General features: G+C 70.1%; 1 protein-coding gene across 5 annotated transcripts; it reads left to right on the top strand.

Annotated features, from left to right (window-relative positions):
* Positions 1-706: 706 nt before the first annotated feature.
* JAG2 (jagged canonical Notch ligand 2) lies at positions 707-26,938 on the top strand. 5 transcript variants are annotated; one of them, XM_032341570.1, is made up of 26 exons: positions 707-809; positions 4,551-4,901; positions 12,109-12,166; positions 13,649-13,900; positions 14,037-14,097; positions 17,725-17,855; positions 17,954-18,073; positions 18,257-18,370; positions 18,527-18,640; positions 18,781-18,894; positions 18,972-19,021; positions 19,168-19,338; positions 20,117-20,267; positions 20,420-20,569; positions 20,655-20,768; positions 20,980-21,093; positions 21,169-21,282; positions 21,463-21,579; positions 21,849-21,876; positions 21,962-22,047; positions 22,466-22,579; positions 22,668-22,783; positions 23,144-23,392; positions 23,877-24,008; positions 25,061-25,217; positions 25,480-26,938. In XM_032341570.1, exons 2-26 carry the CDS (start codon positions 4,563-4,565, stop codon positions 25,965-25,967), a joined length of 3,654 nt encoding a protein of 1,217 aa, XP_032197461.1. In that variant the 5' UTR covers positions 707-809; positions 4,551-4,562; the 3' UTR covers positions 25,968-26,938. The 5 variants fall into 5 exon arrangements, with proteins under 5 accessions (XP_032197461.1, XP_032197462.1, XP_032197458.1 ...); XM_032341567.1 differs by lacking the exon at positions 707-809 and adding an exon at positions 4,279-4,344; XM_032341571.1 differs by lacking the exon at positions 4,551-4,901 and having other exon boundaries at positions 711-809.
* The last annotated feature ends 786 nt before the right edge of the window (positions 26,939-27,724 follow it).

Genomic DNA, 27,724 nt, shown 5'->3' with positions numbered 1-27,724 from the left:
CATGGATGATGCTGTGGGTGAAGAGTTGTGGTGGTTTGGAGAGGGCAAGATGTCCGGGGCCGTGACTGTCATAGGTGGGAACTGGAGTGACCAGGAGCTCGGCTGCAGACCCCACTTAATGCCCTGAGCTGCCGCGTCCCCTGGGACCGGGCCTCAGTCCGGCATCGAGGCGCATGCTGGGGAGGGCCATGCCTTTGGCTCTCACTGAGACCCCATTGTCAAGTGCGGGCACCTCATGTGGGCTGAGGTCTACTTGCCTCCCTGAAATCCCCCTGCTCTGGCCCCAGGCTGACCCCATGCAGGCAGGTGTTTGCTCCTGAGCATGCTTGGGGGTGGGGGGGGGTGTCCCTCCCTTCCTGCTGGCCTGGGGAGGGCTTGGGGCTCAGGCAGGTTGGGACCGGCACAGTGCAGACCGCCCCTGGGCCTGGTGGTGGAGGCTGCCCGCAGAGGCGGTACCCAAGGGGCGCACTCAAGCAGCACCACCTGTATGCAAATGCTGGCTGGGACCCAGGTGGGGCCTCCCGGGAGCCCGGCCAGGTGAGGGACGTGCCACCGAGGAGGGGCCCTCGGGCCTGTGGCCTGTGCCCAAGGGGCTGTCAGGGCTGGGCTGTGGTGGGGTCCCGAGCAGCCCTGCCCCACCCTGTCCAGAGCCGTCCAGAGACCAAGTCACAGGGCCGGGACTCCGCCCAGCCTAGAACCACGCCACCCCGCCTCCCCTGCTCGTGGCCCGCCTTGTGCCCGCCTCTAGAGCTCTGTCCTTCTTGGCCGACCTGCAGGCATTGCCCACAGCCTCAGAGCGGCCCTGGCAGGTATGGGAGGCTCTGTGTGCCGTGGGGAGCAAGCTGGAGGCGCCGAGCCGGCAGGGTGGGGGGTGAGGGACAGAGCGCCCTGCCCCGGGTGCGGTCCAGCCCCGTCATTCTGCTCTGCGGTCCGACGGGACAGGTCCGCAGGCGCTGCTGCTGGGCCTAATGGAGCTGGCAGCGATTTCCCGGCACTGGGGGCTGGGGGGGGGGCTTGTAACCGGAAACTCCCCTCCCTGGCCGCTATATTTAGCACCACAGATCGCAGGCGGGCGGAAGCACAGCTCATTCCAGAGCCAAGCCAGCTCTGTCCAAACCCCAGCAGCCGGCACCCCAGCCTGGTCCTGAAGGGCCCCTGCCAGCTTGAGGGCCTCCACCCCATCTCGGCCTTGTCTAGCGCCCAGCTCGGAACATCCTGAGAGCCCCTCTTACTGGGGAACTCAGAGAGGGAGCCCCCAGGCAGGGGGCGGGTGGACCTGGGTGGGAGACGGGTGTTGGGATCCAGCGGGCCCCAGAGCAGGGATGGGGGTCTTCCTGGAAGAGGCAGAGCAGCCTGGCCCAGCACGGGCAGAAGTAGGAGCCCGAGCCCCCATCAGATCCCCAGCCCTCTAGCCCAAGAGCTGCAGAAATCCCAATGGGGGGACCCCAAAGGGGAGGACCCAGCTGCTCTGGGCCAGGGGGACCCAGGTCCTGCTCCCAAAAGGCCTGGAGCGAAGCAGATGGGGTCAGGCCACTGTCTCCCTAGCTTTGCAGGGCAGGTGGGGGGCACTCTGTACCCCCAAGCGGGGCTGGCCAGCAGGAAGGGCCCCGGGGAGGCTGCCTCCTTGGACAGGCTGAGCTTGAATCCTGAGATGGAGTGAGCACCCCTCACCGCTGCCTCCAGGCCGAGACCGCTCTGAGCGGGCAGAGAGCCGCTGCTGAAACACGGCACTTCTGCAACCCGCGGCACAGCCAGTCTCTGGGCTGTTCTTCCCGCCCACAGCTGGCCACGGCAGGAAGCTTCGGGGGTGGTTGAAGGGGGGGCACACAGGGAATTGTTCTCTGGACCCCGCCTCTCACTTCGCTAGGAATTCCCCCTGCTCGGTCCCAGGTCCCTCTGCTGCCAGGCCCTGGCTGGGTCACTGGGCCCTCTCACTTGCACTGTGGTGACCTGTGGCCTCCCTGCCCTGACCTCACCCCCTGCTGCCCCTCTCCCTGCAGCCAGGGAGCTCTGGGAAAATGTAGGTCACTGCTGTGCAGCCCAGCCCAGCTCAGTTGCTCTCTGTGCTTCCCTTGGTCTTAGCATGAAGACCCATGGAGAGGCCCCGTGCGGCCCCACACTCATTCCCACCTTAGCCTCGCCTAGGCCTGCCCCTCCCCTGCTCGGCCTCTGCCACTGTGTTTCTCACAGGCCTTCACAGGGGTCAGGCCTCCTCACCCCGGGGGCCTTTGCATGTGCCATTCCCAGCCCATCACCTGGCTGACCCTCGCCAGCCCTTGGGTCTTAGCAGGCCCCCGTGCGGTTCGCCCTGCCTGCCTCGCTCTTACAGTTTGTCATTCTAGCTCTGTTTACCCTTGGACTGGGGGCCCCTCAAGGGTTCACCATTAGGCTGAATGCCGGGCAGAGGCACCCAGGGCTTCCCTGGAGAGTGGGGTAGTGGGCATGGACAGGGACGGAGCCCTGATTCCCTGGAGCTCTGTGTGTGTGTGTGTTGGGGGTCTCCTGACTTGGGGCCTGGAGGACGTGGCAGCCTGCTTCGGGGCGGGGGACTGAGAAGGAGGCGTCCCCACAGTGACACCCCGCGGCCGTGGTCGCATCTGGAAGGCTCTGAACACGGCTTGCCTTCTCTTACTTGGCGGCCTTGGCTGGCGTCCTGCCCCTTCACCCCGGCTGACAGAGGGGCTCAGGCAGGGAGGGACGGGTGTTGGGAGCAGAGCCGGGCCCATCTCTTCGTGGCCCTCAGCGGCCCCCGGTGCCTGGATCCTGGAGGCACTGCTTGCCGGCAGCGGCCTACACCCCGTGTGCGGGTGGCGCGCTCAGGACGTCCGGGCCCCTTGGCGACTTGGCCGCACAGCCTGGTGAGAAAGAGCTCCTACCCCCTTCTTCGGAGCCGCTTCTCCCGGGAAGCCTTCCGTGCCTCACCCTGCCCCCCGCTGCCGCCAGCCGCCAGCTCCGAGCTGCAGGCAGGGACTGTCCTCCTAGCACCCAGTCCCCAGCCAAGGGGCCCACGAAAGACTCGCCCAGTTGTCGTGGGGGTGGGGCCGGACCCCTGCGGACCTCGGGATCCCTAACTGCCCATGCGACCCGCCGGAGCCGATGTTTGCAGACAGGAGCCCTTGGAGTTGACCCCGGGTGGGGTGGGGGGCGGCGCGAGGTTACCCCGGCAGAGGGCAGCACGGTGATGGTGGTGGGGGGACGTGGGGACCTGGTGACCGGGACAGCAGGAGGAGCCTCTTTGGGGAGCTCCCACCTCGTCCTTTGAGCGAGCACCGCCGCCTTTTATTCTCCGCTCGCTCCCCCGCGTCCCCGCCCAAGCCCCGTCTCCGGCCCGGGCGTTCCGCGAGAGCGTGGCCGGCTCAGCCCCGCGCCAGCGCCGACCCGGCACCCAGCTCGCGCCGCGGAGCATCTGTGGCCGGGCGGCGGGACCCGCGAGCCTTGCGGCGGGCGGGCAGGGGTGTGGGCGCCGAGCAGCGCCCCCTGCGGCCGGCGCGGAGGCCGTGGGGGCGGTGCGCGGGGGGGGGGGGGGCTTCCCCGGGGAGGGGTCCCAGGCCGCGCCCACCCCGCGTGGGGGCACGGCCCTGATTTGTGCCGGAGGCGGCTTCTCCCCCGGGACGGCGGGGAGCGGCGGCGGCGGCGGCGGCGCACTGATGGGAGGGGACCTCGGCGGTGACCTCAGGGGCGCCCCACCCCCGGCTGCCGACACCCGGCGGGGCGCGCGCGAGGGGAGGCCGCTCGGCCGCGCCGGCCCCCGCACGCCGGCTGGGGCGGGGGCGTGGCGGAACCCCCGCCGCCCGGGGCCCCGGCGGAGCGCGCGGACAGGAGCGCCCTCCGCCGCCTTAAAAGCCCGGCGCCCCCGGCCCCCAGCCCCACCCCGCGGCGCGGCCCCGCCCCCTCATGCATATGCAGGTGCGCGGGTGACGAATGGGCGAGCGAGCTGTCAGTCTCGTCCCGAACTTGTTGGCTGCGGGCGCCGGGAGCGCGGGCGCGCAGAGCCGAGGCCGGGACCCGCCGCCGCCGCCGCCGCCGGTGCCGCCGCCGCCGCCGCCGCGAGGGAGGGAGCCGGGCCGGAGAGCGGCCGCCTGCGAGCCCGCGCCGCCGCCGCCCCGCGCGCCCGCCGCCCAGGCCCGCGTCCAGGCCGGCGCCCGCATCGCCGCCCCGACCCCGCCCGCCGCCGCCGCCGCCGCCGCCTCTGCTGCCGCCGCCGCTGCCGCCGCTGCCGCCGGCGCTCGGAGGGCGGGCGGGCGGGCGCTGGGGGAGCCGGCGCGGGCCGGGGCGGCGATGCGGGCGCGGGGCCGGGGGCGCCCGCCCCGGAGGCTGCTGCTGCTGCTGGCGCTCTGCGTGCAGGTGAGCGGGGAGCGCGGACGGGGCGCACCGGGCCGCCCCTCGGGGCCGGGCAGCTCCGCCGCGGGCGCCGCCGCTCGCGGCCCTCGAGGCTGCGCGCCGCGGCGGGGGCTGCGGGCGGGTCCCCCCCGCGCCCGCGCCCGCGCCCGCGCCCGGCGGCCCGACCCCGGCCCGCGCCTCCACGCGCTCTCGCGCTGCCTTATTTTTAGGCGGCGCGGCCCATGGGCTATTTCGAGCTGCAGCTGAGCGCGCTGCGGAACGCGAACGGGGAGCTGCTGAGCGGCGCCTGCTGTGACGGCGACGGCCGGACGGCGCGCGCGGGGGGCTGCGGCCACGACGAGTGCGACACGTACGTGCGCGTGTGCCTCAAGGAGTACCAGGCCAAGGTGACGCCCACGGGGCCCTGCAGCTACGGCCACGGCGCCACGCCCGTGCTGGGCGGCAACTCCTTCTACCTGCCGCCGGCGGGCGCCGCGGGGGACCGGGCGCGGGCGCGGGCCCGGGCCGGAGGCGACCAGGACCCCGGCCTCGTCGTCATCCCCTTCCAGTTCGCCTGGCCGGTACGTGCCCCCTCCTCCCCTCCTCCCCTCCCCCGGCGCCCGCCGCCCCTCCGGCACCTGCGGCGGGGCCCTGCGTGCCGACCGCGCGCGCCCGGGCGGGGCGGGGCCGGCAGGGGGCGCCGCGCGGCGGGGCCGGCCTGGGGCGCGTGCTCCGCGGGGCCCGGTCCGCGCCCGGCCACGTGGGCGCGCGGGGGTCGCGGCAGGGGCGGGGCGGGGCGGGGGGTGGTGGTGGCCGCGGCCCGCGTGCGCGGCGGCCTGCGGCGTGTGCCTGCGTCTCGTTGCGCGTGTCTGTCTTGGGGCGGAGGTGGGGGGGAGGCGAGGCGAGGCGAGGCGCGGCGCCCCGGGCCCGGGCAGGCCGCGGAGGCATGTGCGCCGCGCGTGCTGGGGCTGGTCTGGGGCAGGCCCTGGCGGAGCCGCCCCGGGCCCGTGGCCAGGCTTCGCCCGCCCTGCCGTTTCCTGGATGCCCGAGGGTGGAGGTGGGGGGCAGCTCGGGCTGGCGCCCGGGGACCTGGGCCCCCGAGGACCCAAGGTGGAAGCGTTGGCTCAGCCCTTGCTGCTGGCCCGGGACCCTCCTCCTCCCCCGCCGCACCCCGGGGAGGAGACGGCCCTGGTGTGATCTTCTGTGGCATCATCCGTTCGTGCGCTTTTGGTTTTGTCATTTTTCTGAAGGGGGGGCTAGAGCATGCCAGGCAGGCAGGAACCATGGGCTTGGGTCTGCTGGGAGGCATGGGGCTCAGCCCTGTGGACTGCCCTGGGGCAGGCAGGGGATGTGCCCAAGCAGCTGGGCGGGCCTGCCCAGCACCCCCCCTCCCCATGCCCGAGCTGGGCAGCTTTCTGAAGCAGCGCCTGCCCCCTCCCCCACATACAAGGTCTCCGCGGCAGTCCTGGGTGGGGCAGGAATGACAGACGACCTGGAGAGGTACGCCCCACCCCCCCATGCAGGAATTGGCCAGAGACAGCTAGGGTGGGCTTGGGAGAGGATCTGTGAGCAGTGAGAGGCTGGACTAGGGGGCTGGGGTATTGGCCGCCCAGCCTTCTAACCGAGGCCTTCTGGCTGGAGCGGCTGGTGAAGGGCACCAGGAATGTGTCCACCTGGTACCCTGGGCCCAGGAGAGGCTGGGAGTTGAGCTGGCCAAGCTGGCCAAGGTTGGGCCAGGAGGACCGACCCTGTGGAGGGCTGGGCCCCCTGCCCCGACCTGGGCTCTGGGTCTCATGCTGATGCTTTTTCCTAAGCTCAGACCAGGTGGCCTTGCATGCTACCCCATCCTTGCGCCTTTCGGAGCTCTGAGCTCTAGGAGGATGGCCAGGGTCCCCTTGAGACAGGGCACCGCCCCTGCCTGCCTGCCTGCCTGGCCTCTGGGGTCTCCCTTGACCTCCGGGCCTTGGGTGGGAAAGGCGTCCCTGATGGACGAGGCAGAGGCAGGCCTGGGAGGGCCCCAGGCAGTTGCGATAAGCTCAGCCCCTCATCCTCACAGCGGGGCAGGCAGGTCTGAGCAGAGCCCGCAGCCTGTCATCTGCACTTGGGCCCGAGCCAGCGCGCTCCGGAGCGCTACCTGAGGATGAGTTTTCTGCTTGAGCTGGCACAGGCCGGGATGGGGGCAGGGAGGCCTGGGAGGAATGCGGCGGGGCCAACGCATGCCCCTCACGGCTCTTGGCCCCATGGGCTGGCCTGGTTTGGAACGGGACAGGGCAGGCCCTCGCCTTCCTGGGAGCCCTGGAGTCTGGGCAGCCGCCCTTGGGACCCCTTCTTGTCCTGCAGTGAGCTGCTTCCCCAGGAGAGGGCTCGGGCTCCGGCGGCCAGGGCGGCGGGGCGGCTGCCTGTTTGGGGGGCAGCTCCTGTCTCTCTGCTGCCCACGGCAGGGCATCCTGGCTGCTGGGTGCCTGGCTGGCCTGTGATGCCAGCGCCCTGGTATTTCCGCTCCCCGCGGCCACGCGGCCTTGGTTTGCTGCAAGTCCAGCTCCGTCCCGTGAGCTGGGGCGCGTTGGAAACTGTGTTTGGGCTTCCTTGGGGAGGGTAGGGGAGGGGGAGGGGTGGGGTTGGGTGGGCTCGGGCTAGGGAGCAGCTTGCACTCTAGGGCTCCTGGGAGTAGGTGGTGTGAGGAGGGTCTCGACAGTGGCCAGAGGGGGAAGGGGCGCCTCTGCGGGCAGGTGTGGGAAGTGGCTCCTCTTGCGCCCCGCCTGTGCCCCCGGAGGCAGGAGGCCAGGGAACTAGTCTGGGCTCTGCTCCTCTGCACGCCCCTCGAGTTGCTGTTGGCCAGTCCCTAATCCGCGCTGTGAGCGGGTTGCACGGGCTGTGTTGCCTGCGGTGTGTCGTACGGGCTGGGGTCAGGCTCTGTATCAGGAGAGGAGCGGGCCCCAGGTTTGGGATGCGGGGAGGTCAGGGTAGAGCTGCTGGTCATCTCCTGACCTGCCTCACAGATGCCCCGTGCCTCCTCCTGGCCCCCCAGGAATTCAGTGACCCCGTCATTGGCCCAGGTGCCTAGCTGATAGTTGATGGGATGGAGACCACGTCTGGTCATGTGTGTGCACGTGTGTGTGCACACCTCTGTGCATGTGTCTGTGTGCGTGCTTTCTCTGGGTGTGGTAGGTAGCCGGTGGAGGGTCTGGAGGCGCCTTGTGGGTGCCGGACTCGGCGGGGCTGGCTGACGGAGGGTTCCTGTAGCAGTCAGGGCCCCGTCCTGAGGGAGGGGCCAGCGGGAGATGCACCCTTTCCTCCTTGGGCCGGGCCGTGGTACCTAGGTACCGGCCGTGGTACCCCAGGTGTCCATTGTCGTGCTCACGGTGGGTCCTAGGGAAGGGTTGTGCGTGTGTGCACAGACCCTGACAGGGCCGCCCGCTGAGATCTCGGGCCACACAGCAGGTTCTGGGGCCCCCCTTTCCCATCTGTGAAATAGGGCCATGAGGGGAATCTCATGAAGGGAACGGCGCCACAGGGTGCAGGCTCGGACTTGGGGGAGCCTGCAGCCTGACTCCCCGGCCTGTGGCATCTCCTCTCCCCCCAGTGCCCCGTGGGAGGCCAGGGTCCCTGAGGGGCTGCAGTGTGCTCCGGGCTGTGTGTGGGGTCATGGGCCAGTTAGGGAGGATCTGGTGGGTACTGAGCACGGGGCCTGACTCTGTTGTGGCTGGAGGCCGTGGGAGTTTGTCAGCTGCGAGTGTCCCCCCAAGACGGGACGGGCTGGGGTCTGTGGCCGGGGGCGCCTGAGCTGCCCTTGGTGGGGTCAGACACCGTCCTGCCTGTGCTCCCCGCCCCTCCTGAGGAGCACAGGGCTGGGGTGGGCCTGGCCCCCACCCCAGCCCACCCCGGAGCACGCTGGGGCTCCCCACGTGTATCCTTCCCACACCCTGGGAGGGGCCGGGAGTTCTGGCTGGCCACGCGCCGCGCCGCACCTCGTCGCCCGCTTGGTGTCAGGAGTCTCGTTCGTGGCTGTGGCGTGGGGACAGCAGGCGGAGCCGGGAGGACAGTCCAGCCCGGGGAGCGCTGGCCTGCGGGCTGGAGGCTTTGTCCTTAGGCTTTGAGGGGGTGGTTTGGGGATGCAGGCTGCAGTGGCACAGCACTGCGGGAGGGGCTGTGGTGGGAGCGTCACAGGACGGACTGCGGTTTTTCAGGTCTCCTTCAGCTGTTCTGGGGTCATCTAGATGGGGTTGTCGGGGGGGCGGTCTGGCCCAATGGAGGGGTTCTCAGGGGAGCCAGGCTGGGTGACAAGCCTCTCTAATCTCCAGGTTGAGCCGGGGTCCCCATCCCCAGATCCCCGGGTGAGCAGACCCAGGGTAAGCAAGGTTTGTGTAGTACCAGCGGATTGTGGGCTTTGCTCCAGGGGTCCTACAAGGCCCACGTGTCAAGGCGTGGGGAGACCCTGGGCTGGGGGTGAACCACTCGGCAAGGCCCTGGCTACTCTCTGGTGTGGAGTATGGGTGTCTGGGGTCCTGTGTGGGGTGGACTTGTGGTCCCTCCTCCAGCTGAGCCTTGGGGAGAGGTGGCCCCCTCCCCTCTCCCTGGGGACAATGGCAGCCGAGGCCCGGGCTTCTCCAAGGCTCAGGTTTCAGGAAATGTATCTGTGCTTAGAGCTCCTGGCGCCGGCACCACACTCTGCCCCGCGGGGGGCTGGGCTGCGGACGCGGGGTGCCATGGGAGGAAACCAGGTTGGAGTCCATGGACTCAGGCGGTGGCTCCGGGGGGCTGTGCTGGGTCTCCTTGGCCATGGCAAGGCCCCGGCCCTGGGGCGGGCAGCGTAGCTCCATCCAGGTCTGCCCAGGACCATTTGTGTGTCTTTGGGCTGCTGCCCCGTGTTCCTGTGTAGGATCAGACGAAGCGTGTGGACCTGGCCTCGGGGGGTCTGAGCTGGGGAGAAGGTGGTCCGGTGGTCAGGCTGGGGGGTCTACCCTCGAGGTGCAGGTGGGTCAGGATGGTCTTTCCAGAAGAGGCGTGGCTGGGCGTCCAGGGACTCAGGCCAGTTCGGCAGGGGGGCCCCTCTGCATCAGGCAGGAGGCCCGGGGGAGGTGGGGGACCGGGCCTGCTCCGCACGCTTGCTGGGGAGGTCCTCAGCCATCCCCGCCGGGCTCTCGTTGCCCTGCCTCAGCCCTGGAGCTTCAGGGCACCCAGGAGGCCTCCAGCCCAGGCCCGTTGCCTCTCCAGCCCTCCGGGAACCTGGGGTTGACAAAAGCCTGTCCTGGCCAGCGGCTCGCAAGTCGGGAAGCACGGGGAGGAGAGCTTGCTGTTGGGGAAACTGAGTCTGGGGCCTGGCCTGCAGGAGGGGCGGAGGCCCGGTGCCGGGAGAGGACACCTGCCGGCTCAGGTTCTCTCTGGATGATCCCTGCGGTGCGAGTGTGGGGAGCCCAGCTGGCGGGCGCTGGGGCCCTTTTGGGTGGGCGGGTGGGGGCATAGGTAACCGGAGCCTGGGGCGCGGACGGAGGCGGTGGTAACCCTACCTGAGCGGCTGGCGAGGCGCTCCCTGCTCGCCCTGCTCGAGCCCAGGTGCTTGTCTTGCTGGCGTCCTCCGCGCCCGCCCTCGCGGCCGGTCTCCGGTCTCCCGGACCCACCAGCAGCCCCTGCTCAGCTCTGCCTTGGTGACCGCGCGCCGTCCTGTCGACCCCGCTCCGTGTGTCCTCGTGCCATGCTCCTCCAGCCCCGCGGGCCTGCCGTGCTGTTCCGAGTGCTTTCTCCATCTCAGGCTCTTCCTCTCCAAGGCCTGGCCCCACCCCTGTTTAGAGCAGCCCCGCCCCCCCAGGTCCCCGCTGACCCATCTGCTAGTGACAGAGCCACGCCTGGTGCTTGCCCCACGAGTGAATGGACAGAGTGGGGCCCGGGAAGGAGCTGGGCGGGCCCTCCAGCTGTCACCAGGACTAGGAATGGCCAGGGGAAGGCTGGCCCGAGAGTAGCATCCTTGGCAGAAGGAGGGAGCCGTGTGTGCAAAGGCCCTGGGGCAGGGTAGGCAGGCTGAGATGCGGGCACAGCAGGGGTTGGGGGACTGCAAGGAGGGTGGGAGCCATGGGGAGCTCCGAGGGGGTTCTGAAACTTGGGGAAAACACAGAGCCCTGGGGGTTGTTGGGGCTCCCGTGGGCAGGGGTGTGGAGGCCCCACTGTGCAGGGAGCTGGCCAGGCAGTGGCCGTGGCAAGTGCATTTATGGGAGACTCAAGGGGGACTGAGAGCCTGGAGATAGCCCGACATGGCAGGGAGTGTTCTAGAAGGGCTCCTGTCTGTGCTCCGGGGTGGGCATGAGGTCCTGTGGATCTTCCTGGGGCGTCTGGGGGGCTGTGCGCAGGGCAGGGTCAGGAGGGTGTATAAGGCACACAGCCCTGTGGGTGGGCCAGTGTGTCCTGGCGCTGTCTTGCTGCAGCAACAGTCACAGGGCTGTGGAGGGGTCAAGGAGAAGGTCCCTAAAGTAGGGCTGTGCTTGGGCATCTGGAGGTGGTGGGTGTGGTTGATGCGGCCGGTCGTAGGGGTGGGCCCGGTGTCCAGGGAGGCCGTGGCCGGCCGTGGGAGTGGGGCCGGGGTTCAGGGAGGCCGTGGGAGTGGGGCCGGGGTCGAGGGAGGGCACGGCCTGTCTGCGGCCACTGTGTACCAAGGGTGGGACCCAAAGGCTGGGGTCCACGTGTCAGGGGAATAGCTCCCGCTGCTTGGCTGGGAATCGCGTTCTCCCTGGCATGGCCATACTGCAGGCGCAGGAGACGGGGCGCCGAGGGCGGGGATGAGGCTGGCCTCGCCAGTGCAGTCCTTCCTTTTGGGGGGAGGCCAGCCAGCCTGGGACCCCAGAGGTGGCCCTGTGCTTTGGGCTCCCAAACCGGGGCATCAGGGTCGGAGGGGTGGCCAGCATGTTCCCGGCTGGGCTGGAAGTACAGAGGGGCTCGTGTCGGGGAGCCCCGGAAGGTCCTGGCCGGGCAAGCTGGGCCTCCCCTCCTGCCGGAGCTTGTGGCCCGGGGTAACGGGTGGGGCCGCTTGCTGGCTCTGGCTACTCTGTGGGGAGGTGGGTTCTGAGGTTGCCGGGTGGCACGAACCCGCCTCATCATCCTGGGAGGAGGGGGTGTGTGGGGCAGCCGTGGGCAGTCCTGGACCTCGGTTTCCCCGTCTGTGCAGCCAGGGCCCCTCCCTGCTCCTTTTGTCCTTAGGAGGAGGTGGGCCTGTGGCCTGTGTGTGTCGCACTGGGCACCTGCTCTAGTCCGGGGGCTCTTCGGGGGCTGTGCCCTCCGCCCTCCGTCCCCAGTGCCTGGTGGGGGGAAGCTGGGGTCGTGACTGGCCGTTGTTCCTCTTGGGCCTCTGCTAGCAGCAGGACCTCCTGTGTGACAGGCCCCAGCGAGGGGCCTGGGGGTGCTCCCCCCAGACCCTGGGGGGGTACCAAGGGGACCCTGGTCTGGGGCCGCTCACTTGGGCTGTGCCAGGCCTCCGCCCACCGCTCTGCCCGAGTCCCTCTGCCTTTCCTCCGTGCCGATCAAGCCGGTCCGGCCGGCTGGGTGTGGGCTGCTGGGATGGCGGGAGCTTCAGTGCCCAGAGCCTTCGTGAACCTCCTCCGGGTCATTTCGGGGTCTCTTGGGATACGGCATGAGGCTGCTGCTCCGGGCAGAGGGGTGAGGTGGCGGTGGGCGCAGAGGCGGACCCTCCCTGAGCCGGGGCAGGCTTGGGGGCACGGGTGGGGGTGCGGTGGCCAAGGCTGGGTGCGGTAGGGTGGGGGGCAGGGGTGCGGCCGGCCCCTCACTGCCGCTCCGTGTGCGCAGCGCTCCTTCACCCTCATTGTGGAGGCCTGGGACTGGGACAACGACACGACCCCGGATGGTGAGTTCGCTGGGGGCCGGGAGGCTGGGCGGGCCGCTGCCCGTGGGCCCTCAGGGCACAGGGAGGCTGACCCCCATTAGCCAGAGAGATGCCTGTGGCCAGATTCCTGGTCCTTTGCCTGCTGGGGAGAAGGGCCCTGGTCCCAGGAAGGCTGCCCCACCCCCAAGGATCTAGTGCGCTGTGTCCCTCTTTGCCCTGGCTGCTAGGGAGCTCTGCCGTGTGTGACCTGCAGAGCTGTGCACGTGTCCTCCTCTGTCTTGGTTTCATCCGTGCTGTTCTCCTGATGAGCTCTCCTGAGGCCACGTCAGGCACCTGGTGGCCTGAGTGCCCCCCAGAGGCTCGCTCTGCCTCTGTGGCCCCTTCTCTGCCTGCCTGTCCTGGATGGGGCTTGAGGGCCCCTCCCTGAGGCTCACGTGCTAGCTGGCCAGCCCGCACATGGAGTCTTTGGGCCCTGTGGTGACAGGGCAGGGGCTGTGTCCGTGGACAAAGCAGGAGGAGCAGGGCAGCGAGCCGTGTGTGCGAGCAGCATGGGCTCGTGTGGTGAGGGAGTGGTGAGGTTCGTGAGGCCAGGTCAGGTGGTGGAAGCTGTGTGGGCCACCGTGAGGACGCTGGCTTTTCCCTGGACGTTGGAGGGTTCGGGCTGCTGCACACAGGACGCCCTGGAAGCCTGGGATGGAGGCTGGTGTGGATGTGGCTGTGAATCCCGCAGGTGGCGGGGTGCTGGGCCCAGGGGCGGCCTCGGGGGGAATGGGCCTCTAGCCACAGCGGAGTCCACGTGGAGGCACAGGGCTTGCTGCTGGGCTAGACCTTGGTTGGGGCGGGGGCTGGCAGCAGAGAGGGGCCCCGTGGGGATGGCCGCTCTGGGGTCGAGGGCAGTGTCACCAGGGTGCCGAGGCAGGCTGAGCCCCGGGCCCCGCTGATGAGGACGCTGCAGCCTGGAGGGGCCGGCCGGGGGCAGCGCTCAGAGGGCACCAGGCGGGTACAGGGACAGGCTGGCAGGCACTTTGGCCAGACGGGCTCTGGGGGAGGGGGAGGGTGTGAGGCCGTGTCCGGAGAGGCCGGAGCGGGCGATGTCGGAGGCTGCGGAGGCCGATGCACCCGGCATCCCTGGGCCGTGGAGCGGGGAACAGCGCAGACCGGTACGGGGCTGTGGAGCAGGGTTTCATGAGCCGCTGTGCCCAGGGTGGGCAACCTGCCCGCTCGGGCCCTCGGGCTCAGGGGGTTCCTCTGCCTCGAGGCGCGCTGCTCGAGCTCCGGGCCCAGGCGCGTCTCAGGGCGAGAGAAGGCCCGTCCCGGGACGGGGGGGGGGGGGCCGCGCTCGCCGCTGGGGGCGACCCTGCGGACGCAGGGAGAGGGAGGGCAGCCTCGCGGAGCTGCGGCCCCGGCCCCCCCTCCCCCCGGCGGCCCGGCCAGTGTCCCTGCTGCCCCCCAGCTCCCCCGGGCAGGCGGCCTCGGCCCGGCTGACTCTGCCGCCCCCCCAAGAGGAGCTGCTGATCGAGCGGGTGTCGCACGCGGGCATGATCAACCCCGAGGACCGCTGGAAGAGCCTGCACTTGCGCGGCCACGTGGCCCACCTGGAGCTGCGCATCCGCGTGCGTTGTGACGAGAACTACTACAGCGCCGCGTGCAACAAGTTCTGCCGGCCGCGCCACGACTTCTTCGGCCACTACACCTGCGACCAGTACGGCAACAAGGCCTGCATGGACGGCTGGATGGGGAAAGAGTGCAGAGAGGGTGAGCGGCCGGGCGGGGCGGGGGGCGCGGGGGGCGGGGGGCAGCCGGGCGGGGCGGGGCGGGGGGCGTGAGGGTGCGGGGGGCCGGCACACCCTCCCCGGGGCTCTGCGGCCTCACGCGCTCCTCCCTGTTCCAGCCGTGTGCAAGCAAGGGTGCAACCTGCTCCACGGGGGCTGTGCCGTGCCCGGCGAGTGCAGGTGAGTAGCCCTCCTGCCCTCGGGGGTCCCCCAGCCGGAGCCTTGGCCGGGCCCTGCGGGCTTCCAGGCCGTCCTGCCCCCAGCCGGCTCCCCTGCACCCCCCCCCACGCGCCCTGGGCGTCATGTCTGAGTGGGACGGCAGGGACCCGGGCCTTGCTCTCATGTCACTTGTAGTCAGCGCAGGGCTGACAACCGTTGTCATGCCTGGGCGGCGGCCGTGGGGCTATGGGGTGCTTCTGCGGGATGGTGGGACAACGGGCCGGGGAGGTGGCCAGGGTGAGCCCACCTAACTCTGGGGCCAGGAGCTGGCCAATGACCGGTGCCCAGAGCACAGGAGCACCGAGGGCATGGGTGGGCATGGAGAGAAGCCGAGTGGGAGTGGGACATGGGGAAGAAGAGGGGCGCTGGGGGGCCCAGCGCTGTGTCCCCTGGAGGACACAGGATGGGGTGGGGTGAGGCTGGATAGAAGGACCAGGGCAGCTGCTGTGTGGGAAGAGCCAAGTGGGGAGGCTGCTGCAGGGCTGGGAGGTGGTGGGTGAGGACCAGCAGGAGACGGGGAGCTGGGTGGGCCCCACAGGCATCCTGGAGTGGGTTTTTTTAAAGATTTTATGTATTTATTTGACAGGCAGAGATCACAAGTAGGCAGAGAGGCAGGCAGAGAGAGAGGAGGAAGCAGGCTCCCCGCTGAGCAGAGAGCCCGATGTGGGACTCGATCCCAGGACCCTGAGATCATGACCTGAGCCGAAGGCAGAGGCTTTACCCCACTGAGCCCCCCAGGCGCTCCCTGGAGTGGGCTTGAAGGAGAGCTGGGGGCAGGGAGGAACCCAAGTCTGCTGCTGAACCGCTGGACAGCAGAGCTGCCATGACTGAGGCCACATTGCCTGAGGCAGAGCAGGCCGCAGAGGAAGGGAGGGGGTGTGTGGGGGGTCGCTGACATCCTCTGGTCCGCGGAGACACCGCCAGAGAAGAGGAGTGGTGTGACCCAAAACACGCGGACCGGGCCGGGGGTCATCCGGTCACGGGAGAGGAGATGGGACGGGCTGGGGGTCGTGGGGTCACGGGAGAGGACACAGGATGGGCCAGGGGTCGCAGGGTCACGGGGAGAGGACCGGGACCGGCTGGGGGTCGTAGGGACCCAGAGATGAGGAAGATGGATGGGGTGCTGGTCAGGGCACCCGGACAGGGAGAGGTCTGGGTGTCTTCTGTAGGCAGGGAGCGACCGCAGACCTCGAGCAGGGCCTGGGTGGGGGGCAGTGGGGGAGCGGGAGCTGCGGGCGAGCTTGTTGCCCATGTTGGGGACAGGGGAGCAGGGCAGCTGGAGGTGCCGGGCAGTGTGGAAGCCGGGGTGGGCGCCAGGGACGCACAAGGACAGCCTGGGGGCCGGGGGACCCGGTGGAGGCTCTTAGCGAGTCCTTCGGAGTGGCTGCGACCTGTCGCCGAGCTGGGGGGGGGGGGGGCGAGGGAAGCCCTGCCCCGGCCGGGGGCTCGTGGGCCCCAGAACCTCACCCTGGGAGGCAGGTTGCTGGCCTGAGTGTCCCCCGGCAAGGACAGTGATCCCAAGTAACTTGTCCGGGGCAGCTCGTGCAGGTTTGGCAGCTGGCCAGCTCAGGAGACAGGAAGGGAGGGGTGGGGACCCCTCTGCGCGTCCTGTGGTGGCTCTGGCCGGGAGGTGGCACGGGGAGCTGCCCGGCCAGCCCCAGAGCAGGGAGGCAGAGGCTTCCCTGCGAGGGCAGAGGTTGGACGTGGGGAGGGGGCCCCCGACTCGGCCTTCGTACGTACCTCAGACACGTGGAGCGGGCCTCTGGGCGGTGCGGGGAGCTCGGCCGGGGTAAGGGGCCCCTGGTGGGTGGGAGCCTGGCCCAGGGCTGCTTCCTGTCTTGGGGGGCACACCAGGCGCCAACCCTGGGTGGCACAGGAGGTACCAGACTGGCCGGCTGCCTGGAGCAGAGCCATACCTTGCAGCCTCGCTCTCGGATCTGTGTCACAGGCGTGAGCCTGGGGACGCTGGGCAGCTGGGGCCAGGGGTCAGGTCCCCGGGCGGTGAGCACTGCGGGGCTGGGTCCCGGGCGGCACACTGTGGCCTGCTGCCCCGGGTGCCTGCACCACCCTCATGCTGGGCCTAAGCGGCCAGGGCGGGAGGGCAGTGGGAGGGAGGCGGCTCTCCCGGCTCCCCTAACCCTGCTGCTCAGGGCCCCAGGAGCCATAGGTGCGCCCCGCCCACTCGGTGGGGGCAGCCCAGCTGCCGCGGGTGGCTCAGGGCTCAGGTTTCAGGACCGGACACCCCCCACCGGATGCTGCTGCGGAGATGGGCCTGCCTTCCTGCCGCCTCCTCCCTGGGCTTCTGGAGCCACAGGCCAGGGAAGCTGGGGGGGGCGGGGACGGTGGCTGGTGAGGGCTGCCCCACCCAGGGCTGAGAGCACATCCTCAGGGCCCGCAGGGGTCTGGGTGCTGTGCTTGGTGTCCTGGTGGGTGACCCAGCACGGGTTCCTCACAGCACCTGGAGGGCAGGTTCCCTGGGGGACGTGCAGCTCTTGTGCCCGTGGGCCCTCCCGGCACATCTGGGCAGGATACTGGAGCCCCGTGTTCCAGTCTGGGCTTCCCTGTGGCCTGCCGCCGAGCCTGGCAGCAGCCCTTGGCCATGGAGCGCGGGGCAGCCCAGGAAGGGGCTGTTGGCTCCCTCCTTACAGAAGGAAGCTCGCGCGGCAGGTGGCGGCACGGAAGGGACTTTGCGAGAGGGGAGTTGCTTTCCTCAGCACCTTCCGGTTCCAGGAAGGGGGTCCCCAGGGGGGTCCTGTCCAGGGCCTGGAGGGCAGCCTCCTGGTCCCCAGGGAGTCCACTGCAGGACGATGGACAGCAGTGCCCCCGAGTCAGGCTGAGCTCTGGGCCCTTGGAAGGCCTGCCCCAGTGGGAGTGGGGCCTGCATGAGTGGCCTGGGTGCCCTTGGTGCCCCAGCCGCCGGTCTCTCCTCTTGAAGGACTTCCCGGAGAGAGTCTTGGCCCATCGCTGGAGGCAGGGCCAGGCCTTGGGGTCGTGGCTTTGGAGCCAAGAAGCCTGTCTAGGCCATTTGCCAGGGACAGGTGACTCTTCCTGGGTCAGGAGTAGCCCCGTGTGGGGCACGTGCTGGGGCCTCCGTGTCCCTATCTGTGAGGCGGGCCCTGATGGGGCTCCATGGGGAGACAGTTCCTGTCCTTGAGTTCCAGGTGAGGTCGCACATGGTGCCTGAGGTCTCAGAGCCGGGGCTGAGCCCAGAGCCCTCTGCTGACGTCCCACCGGCCTGCCTGGCTCCAGGCGCGACCGGGCCGGTGGCACCTGGCGAGCTGGAGCTGGCACGCCTGTTCCTGGGGTCCCGGCAGGGCCTGCCTTTCTCAGCGCTCGCTCTTGGGGCCCTGCTCCAGGGTGAGGCCCAAAATAGCTCAGGGAGGAGTGGCTGGGCAGCTGCGGCCGGCCATCCGAGGCCAGCGGCCGGGAAGTGCCCGTGAGGGTGCCGTCACCCCCGCCTGGCCCGGGGCCGGCTCCACTTCAAAGACTGCGGCCGCCAGCCCTGGGCCGGCCCGTGACACTCTGCGCCTGCGTCCGGAGCCAGCCTGGAGCCTCCCCGGCCGGCCTCACGCTCCTGGCCTCCCGCAGGTGCAGTTACGGCTGGCAGGGGCGGTTCTGTGACGAGTGTGTCCCGTACCCCGGCTGTGTGCACGGCAGCTGCGTGGACCCCTGGCAGTGCAACTGTGAGACCAACTGGGGCGGCCTGCTCTGTAACAAAGGTAGCGGCGGCCGGCGGGGCCAGAGCGCGACGCCCTGTGGGGAAGGCGGGCAGCGGGGGCGGGCGGGCGGGCCTCTGAGGACCCTGCCTCGCCCCCAGACCTCAACTACTGTGGCAGCCACCACCCTTGTGTCAACGGGGGCACGTGCATCAACGCCGAGCCCGACCAGTACCACTGCGCCTGCCCCGATGGCTACTCGGGCAAGAACTGCGAGCGGGGTAGGTTGGTTGCCGGTGGCTGGTGTTGGGCTGGCGGCTGGCCGGCCTGGCGTGGGGGGACCCATGCCTCTGGCCTCTCGGTGTGGGAGGCCCTCCCGGACCCCCACCCCGGGGCCTCGGGGAAGGTGGGGAACCGGGGCTGCCACATGCCCAGCCCCAGCCCCACCTCTGGTCCCCCTGCAGCTGAGCACGCCTGCGTCTCCAACCCGTGTGCTAACGGGGGCTCCTGTCACGAGGCTCCCTCCGGGTTCGAGTGCCGCTGCCCGTCAGGCTGGAGCGGGCCCACCTGTGCGCTCGGTGAGTGCCTGCTCGCGCGAGATGGGGGCTCCGGACTGGTCTCGGGGAGCCAGGATGGGACAGGGTGGTTGATGCCTGATAGCCTGGGGCGGAGGGCCAGGCCCATGGCCGCCTTCCCCGCAGCCCAACCCCACGCCCCTCCCTGTCCCTGCACAGACGTCGACGAGTGCGCCTCTAACCCCTGTGCGGCGGGAGGCACCTGCGTGGACCAGGTGGACGGCTTCGAGTGCGTCTGCCCCGAGCAGTGGGTGGGGGCCACCTGCCAGCTGGGTAAGGGTCCCGCGGGGCTGGCGCGTGCATGGCCTGTGTGCTGCGGGCGTGTGGCGGCTGCTGCTGGGGCTGCGGGGCTGCGGGCGCCAGGTGTGCGAGCAGGGGGCGCTGAGCCCCATCGCCCCCCTTCTCCTCCGCAGACGCCAATGAATGTGAAGGGAAGCCGTGCCTTAATGCTTTTTCTTGCAAAAACCTGATTGGTGGCTATTACTGTGATTGCATTCCGGGCTGGAAGGGCATCAACTGCCACATCCGTCAGTATGGGGGGGCGGTGGCGGGGGTGGGGCTGGCGGCGCAAGGAGCCCTTTGTGACCCCGCCCCTTGCCCCCAGACATCAACGATAACTGTCGTGGGCAGTGTCAGCATGGTGGCACCTGCAAGGTAAGACGCGGTCCCCCTGCCCTGCCCGCGTCGGGGAGGGCCATGGGGCGGTGCTGCCCCTGGGGTGGGAGGGGTGGCCTCCGGAAGCTCATCCCCCTGCTCCCCGCCCCCTTCCCCGTCCCCCGCCTTCCCTCCCCCTGCGCCAGGACCTGACCACCGGCTACCAGTGTGTGTGCCCGCGGGGCTTCGCCGGCCGGCACTGCGAGGTGCGGCTCAACGCGTGTGCCAGCGACCCCTGCCACGGAGGCCTCTGCGAGGACCTGGTGGATGGCTTCCGCTGCCACTGCCCCAAGGGCAAGTCCGGGCCCCTGTGCGAGGTGAGGCCCAGGCCGCAGCCCCAGGAGCTGCAGGGCACACCGTCATCCCAGGCCACCCCCGTGAGCGGGACAGCCTGCAGGTGGGGTTGGCCGTACAGGGCATCCTGGGCTCGGTTCTGGATGAGACCTGGCCCCAGAGCTGGGGAAGGGCCACAAGGTCACTCTCGTCGTGACAAGTGCCTCCTGCTGGGGTGGGCTGGCTGGCCAGTTGGCCGGAACAGTCTTGATGCAGTAGAGCACGGGAGCAGTGTCAAAGAGGGGCCCTGGGGGGACGGGTGCCTGAGGGTGTGTGTGTCCCTCCTCCTTAGCGCCTCACAGCCCCACCTTTTTCTGACCTGCCCTGGCCTTTGGGGGTACAGGACACCAGGGGCAGGGCTCCTGACCAACAGGCTTTCTGGGGCCCTTGGTAGAAGTTCCTCCCCCAGCCGTGGAGCCGGTGGTGACACTTTGGGGAGAGCCCCGCATGCTGGGCCTGGGGCGGCTGTGCTGGCTGGGGAGGGGTGAGGAGCCGGCTTTCCTGCCGCAGCAGGGCCGAAGGCCGGATGCTGCCTGGTGAGCCAGAGGAAGCGGCCGTGGCGGAGCGGAGGGTGGTGGGAGGGGCCTGGTGACCTGCAGGTGTTTCCGTCCAGCTGATGGGCCTGGACGGTCTCGGGTGGGCGGTCCTGCAGGCTCTGGCGGCAGAGGCCTGGGTGTGCCGGGGCCCGGGCCTCCGGGAGTCCTCGCAGGGACGGCCGGCGCGGCGGGGGCCTGGGCCCTCACGGCTGCGCCCGCCCCACAGGTAGACACGGACTTGTGCGAGCCCAGCCCCTGCCAGAACGGGGCCCGCTGCTACAGCCTGGAGGGCGACTATTACTGCGCGTGCCCCGACGACATGGGCGGCAAGAACTGCTCGGTGCCCCGGGAGCCGTGCCCGGGCGGGGCCTGCAGAGGTGGGCGGGGCCCGACGGAGGTGGGCGGGGCCTGCAGCCGGGGCTGGGGTCCGGGGGCGGGGCCGCGCCCGCGCCCCGACCCCTGCCGTTGGGGTGGGGTCGGGGCGGGTGAGGGGCGACCTGGACGCCCTGACCGCGCCCCGTGTGCACAGTGATTGACGGCTGCGGGCTGGAGGCGGGGCCCGGGGCGGCCGGCCTGGCCCCCGGCGTGTGCGGCCCGCACGGGCGCTGCGTGAGCCTGCCCGGGGGCAACTTCTCCTGCGCCTGCGACAGCGGCTTCACGGGCGCCTACTGCCATGAGAGTGAGTGGCCCGGGGCGGGGCGGGGCGGGGCGGGGCGGGCCCGGGACCCCCTGCTCACCCCGCCCCGCCCCGCCCCGCCCCGCAGACATCGACGACTGCCTGGGGCAGCCGTGCCGCAACGGGGGCACGTGCATCGACGAGGTGGACGCCTTCCGCTGCTTCTGCCCCAGCGGCTGGGAGGGCGAGCTCTGCGACACCAGTGAGTGGCCCGCGCCGCCCGGTGGTCCCGTGCCCAGTGGGTCCCGGCTCTGGGTAGTTGGCGCCCGAAAGGGACCTGGAGGGGCGGGGGGGGGGTGCCCTGCAGGTGTCTCTGGCCCCGCCTCTCTTGCTCTCCCGTGCCCCCACCCCACCCCACCCCCAACCGCCCCTGAGCGCCGGCGACCCCCGCTGACCGGCGTCCTCGCCCCCAGATCCCAACGACTGCCTTCCCGATCCCTGCCACAGCCGCGGCCGCTGCTACGACCTGGTCAACGACTTCTACTGCGCGTGCGCCGACGGCTGGAAGGGCAAGACCTGCCACTCGCGTGAGTGCCCCTGGGCCCCTGGCGCGCGGGCGCCGCCGCCGCGCGCACGCGCACTGAGCAGCCGTGTGCCCACAGGCGAGTTCCAGTGCGACGCCTACACCTGCAGCAACGGCGGCACCTGCTATGACAGCGGGGACACCTTCCGCTGCGCCTGCCCCCCGGGCTGGAAGGGCAGCACTTGCAACATCGGTGGGTGACCAGGCGGGGGAGGGGGGGTCAGGCACCACACTCCCCCACCCGCGCGCCAGACCACCCACCGGCCTCCTGCCCCTGGTCCCGTCTGCCCTGGCCCGTCGGGATCTGCAGCAGAGGCTCCGCGCAGGCCCGCGGGCAGACAGTACGGCCCTCTTCGCCCCTCTCCCTTCACAGCCCAGAACAGCAGCTGCCTGCCCAACCCCTGCGAGAACGGGGGCACGTGCGTGGGCAGCGGGGACTCGTTCTCCTGCATCTGCCGGGACGGCTGGGAGGGCCGCACCTGCACGCACAGTGAGCCCGCGGGTTGGGGGCTGCAGAGGGAGGCCCCGGGGGGGTGGGCCGTAGCCTGGGGGTGGGAGCCCGGGCCTCACGACCGGGCCCCTAGACCAGCTCCTCGCCCCTGTCTGCCCGAGTCCGGGCGCTAGCTGCCCCGGGCCCCGCCGCCCTCAGCCTCCCTGCCCGGGTCAGGGGGCTGGCACAGGCAGTGTGTCCAGGCCTGGCCCTGGGGGTGCGGGGCCGGTGGAGGTGTTGCCGACCTTCCTCTCTCTTCTTGCGCGCAGACACGAACGACTGCAACCCCCTGCCTTGGTGAGTGGCAGCCCCGGAGGCCGGCTGACCCCGGGGAGCTCGGCCTGCGGGGGGGCCTCCCTGAGACCTGCTCTCTGCCCCGCAGCTACAACGGCGGCGTCTGCGTCGACGGCATCAACTGGTTTCGCTGCGAGTGCGCCCCCGGCTTCGCGGGTCCCGACTGCCGCATCAGTGAGGCGCCCCGGGGGCCTGGGTGGGGAGGGGGGTGCCGTGGGTCCCGACTGCCGCATCGGTGAGGGGCCCCGGGGGGTCCTGGGGTGGGTGGGGGGTGCCGCCAGGCCCAGCCCACCTGTATGTCTGGGCCTTGCCAGCAGTCCCTCTGCTCAGCTGGGGTGGCCCTGTGACAGCAGCGGTCCCCAGGGGTTCCTGGCACGCCCCGTGCCAGAGGCGTGTGGAGGACGGGGACGGGCACTCATCAACGCCCTTGACCACTGGCAGAGCCCCCGAGGGGCGCACCGGTCAAGACCGGGGCTGGCAGGGTCTCCACCACTTTGCACGGCCTCCTGGGCTGGCCCGAGCGTCCTTCTGGGCCCCACGTGAGGGCACTGGCCCCCCTCACGGCCTCCTGAGCCGGCCACTTCCTCCGCAGACATCGACGAGTGCCAGTCCTCGCCTTGCGCCTACGGGGCCACGTGCGTGGACGAGATTGACGGCTATCACTGCAGCTGCCCGCCGGGCAGGGCTGGTCCACGGTGCCAGGATGGTAGGCGGGGGGCCATGCCACCAGGGGCGTGGGGCGGACCTGGCCTCTGGTCCCGGCTGCAGACGCCCCCAACTCCTTCTCCCCACAGTGATTGGATTTGGGAGGCCCTGCTGGTCGCAGGGGGTGCCTTTCGCGCACGGGAGCTCCTGGGTGGAGGACTGTAACGGCTGCCGCTGTGTGGACGGCCGCCGGGACTGCAGCAAGGTGTGGGGGCCGCCTGGGAGCGCCGAGGGCTGCCGCCGCGGGGCTGCGGGGGGCCGCGTCCACCCCCTCCGCTGGGCCTGCCGGGAGGAGTGCTCTGGGGCAGGCCCTTCCTCTCATGCACCTGGGAAGACGGGGAGACGGAGCTGGGGGCCCTGACCGGCCTCCTCCTTCTTGGGGCACCCCCGCTCCAGGGGAGGCCCGTCCTTATTCTGAGTTCGTCCCGGGAGGCTGTGGAGGGGCGGGGCACCCTGGGACTTGCTGACCGCAGCCATGTCTTTCTCTCCTGCACGGTGTCCGTGTGTGTCTGGGGGTCTTCGTCTGCGTGCGCCTGCGTCCGTCCTGTGTGCGTGCCTGAGCCAGGTGTGGTGTGGGCGCAGGCCTTGCCTGCTGGCCAGCCGGCCCGACACCTTGAGTGCCCAGTGCCCGCCGGGGCAGCGGTGCCAAGAGAAGGCCCCAGGCCAGTGCCTGCAGCCGCCGTGTGCAGCCTGGGGGGAGTGTGGCACTGAGGAGCCCCTGCTGCCCGGCACCCTGTGCCTGCCGCACTCCAGCCACCTGGACAACAACTGTGCCCGCCTCACGCTGCACTTCAACCGCGACCAAGTGCCCCAGGTGCGTGGTCCCGGGGGGGGCACACTGACCGGCTGCAGCCCCCCAGCGCCGCCAGCCTTTCTCAGAGGGCCCGAGGGGCCGCGCAGGGAGTCGGGCCCTGTGGGGTCCAGAGGAGGGAGAGTTGGGCCCCGTGTGCACTCGGGGTCAGGGGAGGAGGGCTGAGACCAGGTGAGGCCCCCGCCCGCCTCAGGCCTGCAGGTCGCTCCCCTCTGGCAGGGAAGGAAGACGGGGCCGTGGGGCATCACCAGGCCTCAGCCGCCCTGACTTGGGCCACCACCAGGCCTCAGCCGCCCTGACTTGGGCTGGCAGTCTGCTTGCTGGGTGGGCTGGGAAGACAGTTCCCTCCTGGACCCCCGATCCCTGGCCTGCTCCTCATGGGCCCGAAGGTGTGACCTGCCGTGTGCCTGTGGGGCCAACGGCAGGATGGGCCACCTCGGGTCCGTGCCCCCAGGACCCCGCTCACGTGCTGCTTGTCCCCACCCAGGGCACGACCGTAGGCGCCATCTGCTCTGGGATCCGCGCCCTGCCAGCCACAAGGGCAGTGGCCCGGGACCGCCTGCTCGTGCTGCTCTGTGACCGGCCGTCCTCGGGGGCCAGCACGGTGGAGGTGGCTGTGGTGAGTACCAGGCGAATGGCTCGTCACTTCTGCCCGCGTCCCTTTTCCAGAGTCCGTTCTATCTCTCTTCTTGGGAGGTGCTGGGGACAGAGGCCCAGGCCAGGCTTGTCCCCAGGTGGCTGGAGGCAAAGGGTGACCCATGGACCCAGGACTTTGTTCCCGTGTGCCTGTGCCTTGGGGGTCCAGGACACTCTGTGCCCTCACTGTGGGCTGGTGGGGCCAGGCTGGGTCGGGTCACCTGTCCCGTCTGCCGTAATGAAAGACAGGTCCGGGGCAGCAGGCAGAGAGCAGGGAAAGCTGATCTGCAGGTGAGGGGCGTGGAGGGAAGGTACCGGGAGGCGGGGGTCCTCGGAGGCCAGGCTCAGCTGCAGGAACAGGTGCCAGGAGTCAGCCAGGGCCGGCTCGCAGGCCGGGGATTTCGGAGGCAGTGTCGACAGAGTGGTGGCTGTGACACGGGACTTGGTCTGAGGCCGTGGAGGCCAGGGCTCTGAGCAGGGGTCTCTGGAGCTGTGGGGGGCCCCCCAGGGTCTGTGGTTGAGGCTCAGGGGCAGTGCGGAGAGGGAAGACCAGGGTCCGGGGTCCAGAGTGGATGGTAGTAGGGCGTGGCGGGGGAGGGGGGGGGAAGGCAGGGCGGCTCCTCAGGGCGCCGGCCGCTTGCCGCCACTGGCTTGTTGGGCCACGGAGGCAGAGGTGGGTACTGTGGCCAGGGATGTGTGGACAGAACCCTGGAGCCCTTGGGTGTGGCCAGTGGGGCTGGTTGCCTGCCGGGGAAGGAAGGCTGGTTGCCTGTGCTTGTCCCCGATGCAGGTGGTCCGGAGGAAGGGTAGGCGAGGCCCACACCCGCCACCTCGGAGCCACGTGGTCGGGGCCGTGCCTGCTGCAGGCCTGTCCTCCGGCCGGTGCCCCCACAAGAAGCCCCGGGGCCCCCAGCCACCTGCACCCCTCTTGGCAGCTGGCCGCCAGCCTTGGTGTTCCCCGGTCTGGGCACGGGGCGGGCAGGCCGTGCTGGCGCCTGTGGCCAGCGGGGCCTCTCTGTGGTGTCCTCCCCACAGTCCTTCAGCCCTGCGAGGGACCTGCCGGACAGCAGCCTGGTCCAGAGCGCCGCGCATGCCATCGTGGCGGCCATCACCCAGCGGGGCAACAGCTCGTTGTTCTTGGCGGTCACCGAGGTCAAAGTGGAGACGGTCGTCGTGGGCAGCTCTTCCGTGGGTGAGCGAGGGGGCCTGGGCCTAGTGGGACTCATTCCACACACGTGGCTCAGAGGGACGGGGCCAGGCTGCGCGCAGGTGGCGGGGGGGCGGGGTGATGCTGCCAGTTCCTGGGCCCCGCCCCCTCCCCGTGGCTGCCCCTGCACCTGCTGTCCCAGCCCCTCCCCTGGGTCCCTCCCCTCAGGCAGGAGCCAAAGGACGGGCATCCCAGGCCTGGGCGTGTGCCGGTCCCCGCACCCGGCCAACCTGTTCGTGCCCCCCAGGCCTGCTGGTGCCGGTGCTGTGCGGCGTGTTCAGCGTGCTGTGTCTGGCGTGTGTGGCCGTCTGCGTGTGGTGGACCCGCAAGCGCAGGAAAGAGCGGGAGAGGAGCCGGCTGCCGCGGGAGGACAGCGCCAACAACCAGTGGGCCCCCCTCAACCCCATCCGCAACCCCATCGAGCGGCGGGGCGGTGGCGGCCCGTGTGGGGGCCACAAAGACGTGCTTTACCCGTGCAAGAACGTCACGCCCCCGCCGCGTAGGGCGGGCGAGGCGCTGCCGGGGCCCGCGGGCCGTGGGGACAGCGGGGAGGAGGACGAGGAGCCCGGCCGCGGCGAGGGAGACTGCCCGGAGGCCGAGAAGTTCCTCTCACACAAATTCACCAAAGACCCCAGCTGCTCTCCCGCGAGGCCGGCCTCCTGGGCCTCAGGCCCCAAAGTGGACAACCGTGCGGTCAGGGCCGCCAGTGACTCGCGCCGCGCCGGCAAGGAGTAGGGCCGCCCGCAGCGGGGCCGGGGCCCAGGGCCACCCGCAGCCGTAGGAGGCCGAGGCCGTGTGCATAGTTTCTTTATTTTGTGTAAAAAAACACCAAAAACCAAAAACAAATGTTTATTTTCTACGTTTCTTTAACCTTGTATAAATTATTCAGTGACTGTCCGGCGGAGAACAGTGGAGTATTCTCGGATACTTGCTATTTTTGTAACGTTTCTGTGTGTCGCACGCGCTGTGTGGCAGGAGAGTGCAGAGGGTGTCTGTGTCCCCACCAGGTTGTCTGTTACCAGCGGTGGTGCACTGTTTACAGAATCTTCCTTATTATTCCTCATTTGGTGTTCTCAGTGGCTCCAGGCCAAAGAGCCAGTGGGACCCTTGGCTGTTGGCGTGGCCCGTGGCGTAGGTGGGACCCGTGGCTGACGGAGTGGCCTGTGGTCGTTGGTGTGGCCGGTGGCGTCGGTGGGACCGGTGGCTGTCCGTGTGGTCCGTGGCGTTTGGTGGGACAACCCAAGGCTACTGGTGTGGCCGGGGGCATCGGTGGGACCGGTGGTTGACAGTGTGGCCTGTGGTCGTTGGTGTGGCCCGAGGCTCTCGGTGGGACCTGTGCTGTGTGGCACGGCCAGTGGCTGTCGGCGGCTCCTGCGGTGGTCAGTGGGGCTTGAGGTCCTCGCAGGGGCCCACGGCAGACGCCGGCCGGCTCGCTGGCAGCCCCTTCCACGCGCCGTCCTGGCCCGCTTCCGCCTGGGGCCGTAGAGATCTTTCAACTGTGTTTCCGGAAGTGCCCTTCCCGGCTGCTCTGTTCTCCCCGGCTCGGGGCAGAACCGAAGCTCGCGACAAGTGCCTTCACACAGACCCTCCCCTGGCGGCTGCCAGCGTCCGTGGGCTCCAGGCCGCTGCCCACCTGCCGGCCCCGGCCCCCTCCTCGCGAAAGTGCGTTTTTGTAAATATGTACATATTAAATGAATCACTCTGTATATTTGATTTAATAACTTAAATGTTTTGGCCTTCCTTGTTCTCTTTGGTGCTTGTTTTCTGGACGTGGGCAGGGTGGAGAGCCGGCTCGCGTGTCGGGCGCAGGCGGTGGTGGCCACAGGCAGGGAGGTGGTTCCCCCGGGCGCCTGAGGCTGTGAACATGTCGCCATCCTGTGTGGTTGACTCGGGCTTGGGGGGAGCTTTCCGGGAAGCGGAGGAAAGGAGGTGCTCTGCGGTCCCCACTAAAACTGCTAAAAAAAAAAAGCTTTATAAAACCATTTTAAGTTGCTTATCCATTAAAAGCTCTTAAAGTTTTAAGAAATTCCCAAGTCAAGCCTCGAGAGAGTGAAAACACGAGGCTGGCAGCTGCCGTCGGTCTGCGTCGGCGTGGCTGGCCGGTGGCGTGGCGGCGGCCGTGGGAGACCCACCCAGATGCCACCGTGCACCGAGCTTGCGCTGTTTGCTCTCCCTCGAGGGAGCGGGTGGGCACAAGCCGAGAGGCAGAGCCAAGACCCGGTGTTGGGCCGCAGCGGGGGGACACGACTGCAGACGGCCCGGGAGTGGACTGTGAGGGGCCGCGTGTTTCCTGCTGCACGGGGACGGGTCCCACAGCCGTCCGGTTCCCGGTTCCCCAGGGGCCACGTGAGGAGCAGTCTCTCGAAGACCCAGTCGGCCCGTCTGCTCCCGTGCCATGTGCGAGGCCAGCTCTGCAGGAGACCCTGCTCTCCGGATGGGGACAGGGCAGTGGCAAGCCCTCATCCCGCTTACCTCCAGGGGCTCGTCCCGCA

Source organism: Mustela erminea, chromosome 5 (assembly GCF_009829155.1).
Source record: "Mustela erminea isolate mMusErm1 chromosome 5, mMusErm1.Pri, whole genome shotgun sequence".
NCBI lineage: Eukaryota > Metazoa > Chordata > Mammalia > Carnivora > Mustelidae > Mustela > Mustela erminea.
Note: the sequence above shows the minus strand (reverse complement) of the source record. Positions and strands in the feature narration are given on the sequence as shown.